At 43.9% G+C, this 9,217-nt stretch overlaps 1 protein-coding gene across 1 annotated transcript; it reads left to right on the top strand.

Moving 5' to 3' along the window:
• The first annotated feature begins 1,584 nt into the window (after positions 1 to 1,584).
• On the top strand, positions 1,585 to 7,031 carry NUDT9 (nudix (nucleoside diphosphate linked moiety X)-type motif 9). Its single transcript, XM_009993582.1, has 7 exons — positions 1,585 to 1,814; positions 2,921 to 3,016; positions 3,222 to 3,308; positions 4,734 to 4,845; positions 5,163 to 5,309; positions 5,976 to 6,060; positions 6,835 to 7,031. The coding sequence occupies exons 1-7, from the start codon at positions 1,621 to 1,623 to the stop codon at positions 7,017 to 7,019; spliced, it is 906 nt and encodes a 301-aa protein (XP_009991884.1). The 5' UTR covers positions 1,585 to 1,620; the 3' UTR covers positions 7,020 to 7,031.
• Positions 7,032 to 9,217: the final 2,186 nt, after the last annotated feature.

The following is a 9,217-nucleotide window of genomic DNA, read 5'->3' as shown; positions in this document are numbered from 1 at the left end:
GGCCGGGGTCCCGGGGCTGCCCTGCCCGCCGAGGGGAGCTTGGCGGGGGACGCGCTGCGTGGCTCCGGGTGCCCCTTTTGCACCTGGTAGGCACAAACCTGCCGTCCCCGGAAACCGGGCTGCTGCAGCTGTTGAAAAACGCTCGAGGGATGTAACGCTGACCTGCGTGTGGAGGTTGGCGCCCTCCGGTGTGTCCTGCCCCGGGCTGCGTTAAGGCTCTCTTGAGTCCCGGGGAGCGTTGTGAGTTAACTGTGCTCTTGAGAACCAGCTGTGAATGCTTCAGCACACACTTGCTGTGTAACTGTGAGTGTTCAGCTTCAGGGTGAAGGTTTCATCAGATGAGTGAGGAGTTTTAAACTGCTGAGTTTGAAAATCCCTGGCCTGTGCTGCTAGCTGTAATCTAATAGTCACATCTGTGTTGAAACAACAGGGTTAATGTATGAGTTGGTTTGGGTTTTTTTTGCATCTGAAACTCATTGGTCACATTACTTTGCTCAGGTGTGAAGTTGTTAAAACCTGGATGTATTTTTGCAGAGAAGATATATTTCCTTATATGCTGGAAGTGGTGGTTCCTTTTTTAAAAAAAAGAAACAACCTTTTCACTAAGAAATTAAAAAGTTTTGATTTTGGAGTATTCCTGTAGGTTATTTGAGGCTCTTATCTGGATTAATCTCTTTTTTTAATTGTTAAAAAACATGGAGTGCAGGAAGGCCTCTTTCTGTGTTGAAGGAAATCTGTGAAGAGTTTTTAAGAGCTGCTGCTCAGGCACTTTAACCCAATCTGCTTTTAAGTATTATTATTGTTGACTAATCTTTCAGCTCCCAGTGGCAAAATAGAATCAGAGTCTCAAGTATCTTTTTTTTCCTTTTAACTTAAGTAGTTTGATAATTCCAGCTTTCTTTGTAATTAAAAACCAAGGTAAGTTATGGCTGCCCCTTCCCTGGCAGTGTTGAAGGGCAGGTTGGATGGGGCTCTGAGCAGCCTGGGCTGGTGGGAGGTGTCCCTGCCCATGCATGGGGGGTGGGACTGGATGGTCTTTAAGGTCCTTTCCAACTCAAACCATTCTATGATTCTGTGTGTCATTCTACTCAGTAGTGCACAAAAGGATATTTTGGTGGTCACAGCAACTTCTAGAGCTGTGTTGCTCATGACTTTATTTCATTCTGCCACTGGATGTGAGAGCAGCATTCTAGTTAAGACTTGATTTGGTTTATTGATTAAATACCCCCATGGAGATTTAATTCCTGCATACCTTTGAGCTGTTGCTTATGTAGGATTGATTCATCACTGCTCAGTGTTCCACACAGTCTGGAATGGCAGCTCTGGTTCCAGGTTGTTATTCATGCTCTGAAATTTTGTGTCTAGTAGAGTTCCCTTCTGCTTCAAGCAGCTAAAGGTAACATTCCCTATTTTTTGGCCCAGGCAGACCTTTGGATGGTGGCTGGAGGAAACAATAGTCTATTATTAAGAGCTGGTTTGTGGAAACATCTAGTCTGTTCTGCCTGCTGTGCTGTACTATGCAGATAAGGGATTAAATACCAGCCTAATGATTGAGATGCTTTCTTCCTCTTTTTCAGTAACTTGTCTGCAAACTGCTGGTCCTCCCTTTATCCTGTTACCATGTCCAATGGTTACAATGTGAAGTTCTGCCACAGCAAAGCTCTGACCTGCCCGTATCCAGGATCTCGTGTGGAGCGTAGCCCAGTTCCTGAAGACAAAATAGGCTGGCTGGTGGAGTGGAAAGATTATCATCCTGTGGAGTACACTTCAGGGTCTGTTTTGGCTGGACCCAGTTGGGCAGATCCCCAAATCAAGTGAGTGGAAATTGTGGCTCTTCTCTCCTGTGAACATGGAAGTGGGAAATATGGGTCAGCTGAGTTAATAAGATCATGAGCTTGACATTGTGCTTTCACAGTGTTGTGTGAAAGTAAAGACCTAGAAAAATGGTGGTTAGAGAACTGAATGGGTTGGGTGAGTTATGAAGGTCTTGGACACGTGTTTTTACTTAGCTGGTGCTTGAGGGTAAGAGTAGTGTTAATGGGAATAACATTGATCAACAGCTGTTGGTTTCTGTGAGGTGCTGCTTCTCTGTGTTGTGAGCTGAGGAAAAAATCTTAGGAATTCAGGAGAACACTTTCATAACATGCTTGTTTGTTCATGGACTGAATGCAAGGTGAGAAGAGAATTCATGTGGACATGTAGTTATAGAGTTGAGGACTCTGACTCAGGAAATGTGACATGTTTGAATGCCTGACTGTACTTTCTTTTGTAAATATGTGTTCATTTTTATTGATTCTGTGAATATATTCTCCTCTTAAGGAAAGCTGTATGTTTCTTGGCTAGAAAGTTAGATGCATGCATCTAGTGTAACTTGTGATAAGGTGACATGGTGATTCCTGTGTCTGCATGTGGGTGTAGAAAGGTCAGAATAAAATGGCACTTGAGGTTTCAGCCTTTCCTTCCTCATTTACCATGGCTGTTTGGACCTGTGCTTCTATTTCCTTTTAATATGGTTTAGTATTGGTGATTATTATCTTGAAACTCTGACAAATCATCTCTAATAAAAAACTCTGCTCAGTTTTCAAGTAGCAAAATAGGTTTTTTTGAGTTTTGTCAATGGATCGTGTTCTTTAACCTAGCAAGGACACTTTGGAAACACTTTGTCTAAAGAATATTCTCAATGTTAAATACTTCAGAGGGGCACATGTATCTGCAGAATGAAATAAGGGGAGACTTATCAGTAAAAGCTGAGATTTTATGGCCTTCTGTGGAAAAGGGAAGGCCTGCAAATTGAGTTCTGGTGGAAAAAAGTGTTGGTTGGATGTTGCTGCTCTGGGGGCTGGCTTTCAAGCTTTTCTGGGGTGGAGAGGTGGTGTGTGTTTGCTAACATATCTCTATGAAATTATGCTTTTCCACACAGTGATCAAGGTTTTTCTCCCAAGTTCAATGAGAGGGATGGGCAAGTGGAGAGGAAGAGTCTGAGTGGCTTGTATGTGGTGGAAAATGGGAGGCCCCGGTGAGTGGGTTGTTTTATTTGCATATTATGTTGTTTCAGAGCTCTCACAGGTTTATCAGTTTTCATACATGGTACCTGCTAGAGCCAAATCAAGGTACTGTGCCATAGAGGTCTCTCTAAGGTTGTTTGTTGTTGGTTTTTTTTTTTGAATACTAGGAATATTTTGAAAGTAAACATGGTTAATGTTCTGTGTCACTTGTTTCAGAAACCCAGTGGGCAGGACTGGCCTCACAGGCAGAGGATTATTAGGGCGCTGGGGACCAAACCATGCTGCTGATCCTGTTGTGACTAGGTAAGGGACAAGTAACTGAAAGGTGCCTTGCAGCAGAGCAAAAATAAACATGCTTTTTGCTTTTTCTGTGCATATGTGGACTTTTCATGGGCCTTTTGTGTATTTTCCCCTATGTGTAAGCCCCTTCAGATATGGGTATCTGAACAGCAAGAGTTCTTTTCTCTGTCAAAAAATAAGAACTTGCTGCTAATCCTAGGATCATGGAATGGTTTGGATTGGAAAGGATCTTCAAGATCATATAGTTTCAACCCCCAGGGACACCTCCCACCAGATCAGGTTGCTCAGAGCCCCATCCAACCTGCCAGGGATGGGGCTTCCACAGCGTCCCTGGGCAACCTGGGCCAGGGTCTCACCACCCTCACACTCAAGAATTTCCTCCTCATGTCTCACCTCGATCTCCTCTCTTCCAGTTTTACTCCATTTCCCCTTGTCCTCTCCCTACAAGCAAATTCTTTTGAAATGCTGAGGAAGCAAATTAAAAAAACCCCAACAACTCAAAGTGTATTTCAATAAAAATACACAAATAATCTTCAGTAACAAATGTAAAAACTGAAAGGACTATGTGATATTTTGATCCTGTATATGTAATAGGCCAGAAGGCCTTGGATGAGGCATATTAAATCCCAGGAATGTTGTTTTTCTGTCATAGTGACTAAACTGCAAAAAAAAAAGCAAGGTGCCTCCTTGTGCTCTGCAAGAAATACTAACTTGGCCTGATGTATTACAGGAGGAGGAGGGGTTAGGCTTCTCTTGTTCTTTCTTTATTGTCAGTGTATGCTCTGTTTTAATTGTGCTTTTGGCAGCAGGAGCTGTGTGTGTACATGCCAGCTCTTTTACAGGAAGCATTCAGAAAAGGTGGTGGGCGGTAGCAGGGGTGCAGGCTAGAAGTGTCGTGCTGAAGGTGGAACCATTGTGCTGCTCATTACCATGTAGTTTACTTCTTTCCCTTTCCAGAAGGCTGCAATGCTATTTTGTCTCTTTTTTTTTTTTTAGACTTTTGTTTCCTGTAACTGTAGATTCCTAGTTGTTTGCTGAAGGCAGTGGTGGGTGGCTGTGTCCTCAGGCTGGTGCCAGGTGGGCTTTGGGAGGTGCTGCAGCCTGCACAGCTGTTCTGCTCTGGCAGGAGGGATCCTCACCCTCTCCTTGTGGAGAGGCAGAAGTGCAGCTGATGGGATGAGCTGAACACAGCTCTCACTGCTCTTGAAATGTGGCTTTGGTGCAATTTGTGCCCTTCTGGATCAGAACCCGGTTGATAGAGGTGTGTGACAGACTCTGGGCTTTACCTTTGCTTGTGATCTTGCTGCACAGTCTTTCTGCACTTGGTTTTCCCCTGCACAGGGAACAGTGCAGGTGCCTTGCTGCTCCTCTCCCAGGCCCTTGTGCCAGGAATCAGCAAAGCATGTTCTTGTTTGTTGTTTGCTGCAGGTGGAAGAGGGATGGAAGTGGCAAGAGAGTTGCTCATCCAGTTACTGGGAAAAACATCTTGCAGTTTGTAGCTATCAAGAGGAGAGACTGTGGGGAGTGGGCTATTCCAGGGGTAAGAGCAAAGTCCTGGAGACAGCATACACTTCCCCACTGGTAAGGTTAAAAGGCCTTGCTGCTGTGCACCTGACAAAAGTGTGCTTTTTAATGTTACAGCTTGTTACAGAGGTGAGGAGAAATTCTCCTTAACCTGGCTTTGTCTGAGCATCAGCTCAGATGCCTTCTGCTGTTTCTGCATTGCAAGGCACTTATTGTTTCTGATCCTGGCCACGTCTTTTGTGGAATGCAGGCAAAACTTAATCCAGTGCAGGTTTTGAAGGATGTGATAGTCACCTTTTTTTTTTTTTTTTGCCCCTTCCCTCCCACCCCAAGGGGATGGTGGACCCAGGGGAGAAGATTAGCGCTACCCTGAAGCGAGAATTTGGAGAGGAAGCCTTGAACTCCTTGCAGAAATCACCTGAGGAGAAAGCAGAATTGGAGAAGCAACTCCATAAGCTGTTCAGCCAGGAACATTTTGTGGTGAGCTCTGTGCCTTTTGTGATAGTCTCTTGAGATATGCATGTAAGTTGCAACTGTGTGGAGCTTGGAAAAGTGTAGCTGAAATCACAGAATTATGTAATGGTTAAGGTTGGAAGGTACCTTAAAGATCAGCAGGTTCCAGCCTCCCTGCCATGAGCAGAGACACCTCTTCCAGTTTTAATCCATTCCCCCTTGTCCTCTCACTCCCTGCCCTTGTGCAAAGCCCCTCCCCAGCTTTCCTGGAGCCCCTTCAGGCACTGGAAGGTGCTCTAAGGTCTCCCTGGAACCTTCTCTTCTTCAGGATGAACACCCCAACTCTCTCAGCCCATCTCCAGAGGAGAGCTGCTCCAGCCCTCTGATCATCATCATGGCCTCCTCTGGAATCTCTCCATGAGCTCCATGTCCTTCCTGTGTTGAGGGCTCCAGAACTGGGCACAGGACTCAGGTGGGGTCTCACCAGGGCAGAGAGTCAGAATCACCTCCCTTATGCTGCTGTCCATGCTTCTTCTGAAATGAAGTTGTGATGCTTGGGTGGTCGTAGTGTAGGAAATGGAAGGGACTATTGAAAACTCTGTAAGGGCAAATGTATTGGAAGGAAATAAAATAGTCTTACTGCTTCCACCTTGTTTGTTGTGACACAGATTGATGTGGTTTTTGGGTCCTTAGGTGTACAGAGGGTATGTGGATGACCCTCGTAACACTGATAATGCCTGGATGGAGACAGAGGCTGTGAACTATCATGATGAAACTGGTGAGTATCTCCACATCTGCTCTTAGCTGCTTATTACTGTAATATATTGGTTTGACATTAGGGTATATGTTGGGCTGAGCTTGGCAATGAAACTGGGGGAGCATGCTAGTCAGGTGTAAAGTATTGGACTAAAATCTGTGGATGTGAGAAGCTCTTGTCTCCTCAGATGTTCAGTCTTGACAGGTAGTTGCTTCCATTTGGTTTCTCTCAGTCTTGAAATAAGGAACACGGGCTTGGCCTGAAAATTATTTGTTAGCTGGTTCTAAGCTGTGGACCATGTGCCTTTATATGGAGATGGAGCATTGGACAAGGGCTCCTTCTTATCACTGCATTGATCTTGAGTTGGTTTGCTTGGCCTTCCTAGTGAGTCTGGGGTGGGAGGATCCATGAAACTGGTTGCTTTGTCTTATGTAAGTTTCAGAACCTGAGAAAGGAAGCAGTGGGACATGAGCCCAACAAACAAGCAAAAATCAAGGCAGAGGCATTGGCAGTCTTCCCAATAATTTCTAGTAACTTGTGCTGCTGATGCTACCTTAGGAGTGGTGACATGGAGGTAACTCCACCTCTGCCACTCAGATTTACCTTCATATAATACAAAGATGAAAAATGTTTCTGGCACAGAATGATTGAGCAACTTTAACTGGTCCCTTTGAGAAGCAGGTGAAGCCACTGCCAGTGGAGGAGCCTTGTAGAAGGGTGGAACTGATCAAATGTGAGAAGAAAAAGCAGAAAAGAAGGTGCATTAGGCTGTTCTAACTCTTATTTTATGAACAGGTGAGACAATGGATAATTTGCCTCTGGAAGCAGGTGATGATGCTGGAAAAGTGAAGTGGGTTGACATCAGTGAGAAGCTCAAGCTGTATGCAAGTCATAGCTACTTCATTAAGCTTGTGGCTGAGAGAAGAGGAGCCCACTGGAGTGAGGCTCCTGGTCCTGAGTGCCATGAGGGATGTAAATAAGGAATCAATGGACACCAAGGAGAGACTCAGATTTTCCAGCTTTGGAACAGTTAACACTGTCCTTTTCAGTGGGAATGGAGTGAAATTCCTGTGAAATTTGGGGGGCAAAACCACTTTGGCTTTTTCAGAGACTTCAAATGGCTTCTTTTGATTTCTCGTGTGAAATGAGATGCATGTGGAGCTGTTGCCATATTTTCCCTTTCTTGTCTTAATTATTTGCAGCCGTTTCATAACATCTGCAGAATTGTGTGACTGCACTGGGATTGACTGATTGCAGTTCAGTATTCACTTTAGCTCTGCCTTTTTGTCCTGATTTCTTGCCAGGAGTGTGAATCCTTAAGGGATGTAAGACTTGTAGGATGATGACTTAAATTAAGCGCTACATAATAAAGCAACTTTTCTTTTTGGAGTTGTTTCACTTCACATGTCTTTTCCATTATTCCCTAATTCGAGAGATTAGTTTTCGCATTGAATTGCTTTCTAGTTTAGAGTATGGGTGGTGTTCACATCTAAATGTTTGTCAGTGCCTCTTATTTACAAAGGTAACTGTTGGAGGATGGAACTTGATTTTTGGGAGCTGGAATTTGAGATTCCTCTCTTCCTGCTGTGCACAGCTGCTGGGGACACTGCCATAAACAGCATCATTGTGAAGAGCAGCCTCAGTGTGTGATCTTGTAAATTATGGTGATTTTATACAGTTTAGTTCATGTGAGTAGTTCACAGTATGGGGTGGCTCTTCTGTGGCATTTATGCAGCTAACAAGAACTGCATGGTAATTGCTGACACTTCTCACTGTTTTTAATCAAAGGGGTAATTGCTCTTGACTGCTTAATTGTGTAATATTGTTAATGGTTGGTGACAGTAACAGCCAAATGTTGTGACTGAGACCTGGGGAGGGCATCTCGATTAATTTTAAGCCATATGAACCAATTTTGAGCCATATGAAGTAGGGTGGTGATAAATGTTATGATCTGGGAAACCTGTGCTAGTGGGTGACTGCCCTTGCTGTGGAAGAAAAATCTTTCATGCAGTCTGCTCCTACCATGATTTATTTCATGTTCTTTAGTCTGCTCCTACCATGATTTATTTCATGTTCTTTAGTCCAGGTGACATGAAAGCATTTGGATTACCTTGGAATTGCATGTTAAAACAGTTGCTCAGCACATGAGACCAAGTTGGCTGGCTCCTGTGATAGGGTTGTGGGACAGGTTGGTGGCTCTGTGCAGTTCTGAGTACTGCATCTTAAATCAAATCTACAGGGCACCACAGATCATACCTTCTTGAGACCTTCTGGATGTTTATTTTACTTATCAGCTGATAAAGAAGCCCTTTATATATATATGACCCCTGCTAATCCTTGGAGCATTGATGTGTTTGGCAGTGGAACCATGTGTGGTATCAAACCAATATTTGTTGAGCATTTTGGCAATACAGCTGTTCTGTCTGTAGGGTTCTGTACTTCAGTGGCACTGGAGGAACACTTGGGTATGGCAGCCTAGAGTTCTGAAGCTGCTAACTGGGAGGGAGTGTTACCAATTCCAAAATTCCCTCCTTTTTCCTGAAGGAATGGGACCTGGTGAATTAACTACTTTTTGAGGCCAGCTGTGTACTGACAGGTTCCTTGGAGTTTGAGAGCTGAACTTTCTGACATCTGGCTTGTATGGAGGTTAAGCAAAAAGCTATTAAAAGGTAAGTCTCTAAATAAGTTTTCAATTGTGGTGTTTGCTTGGCCCTTCTGTTTAGTCATGATTTTAGTAGAAAAGCCTGAACAAAGTTTAATATATGTATCTGGGGAAAATCTTTGAGAATGCAATTCACAAAATGTTGGCATTATGTTGGTTCTGTTTAAGGTCTCTGGTAACAATAGCTCATCTCCATGCTCTTTTCTGGGCCATGTCTGGGGGTGCAAAGCATAATAGATGCTTATTGGATGCACTTGCAGCTTAATAAGGATGCAAACTGAGCTGTAAACATGTTATAAAGCATCCTACTTGCCTGGTGTGGAGACAATAGAGTAGATACTGCTCATGGAGCACAGGGGTGAGAGCAGAAGGAAGGAAACATGTTTTTTGTAGCATTTTCTAGGTTGGCATGTTTGTGTTTGTGCAGTTATTTGTGTGACTACTTGAAAAGATTGTCCTCATCCTCAATGAAAGCAACTATTAACAGTGACTGGAAAAAAAAAAACCCCAAACCAA

This window comes from Chaetura pelagica, unplaced genomic scaffold (assembly GCF_000747805.2).
Source record: "Chaetura pelagica isolate M959 unplaced genomic scaffold, ChaPel_1.0 scaffold210, whole genome shotgun sequence".
NCBI classification, from domain to species: Eukaryota; Metazoa; Chordata; class Aves; order Apodiformes; family Apodidae; genus Chaetura; species Chaetura pelagica.
The sequence above is the reverse complement of the archived record's forward strand: the minus strand, read 5'-3'. Positions and strand labels throughout refer to the sequence as shown.

Excerpts from the sequence above, each read along its gene's own strand:
- NUDT9 (XM_009993582.1), top strand. The coding sequence starts at position 1,621 with ATGTCCAATGGTTACAATGTGAAGTTCTGCCACAGCAAAGCTCTGACC. Across the intron at positions 3,309-4,733 it reads GCTGATCCTGTTGTGACTAG|GTGGAAGAGGGATGGAAGTG; the intron begins GTAAGGGACAAG and ends TGTTTGCTGCAG. Across the intron at positions 4,846-5,162 it reads GGGAGTGGGCTATTCCAGGG|GGGATGGTGGACCCAGGGGA; the intron begins GTAAGAGCAAAG and ends TCCCACCCCAAG.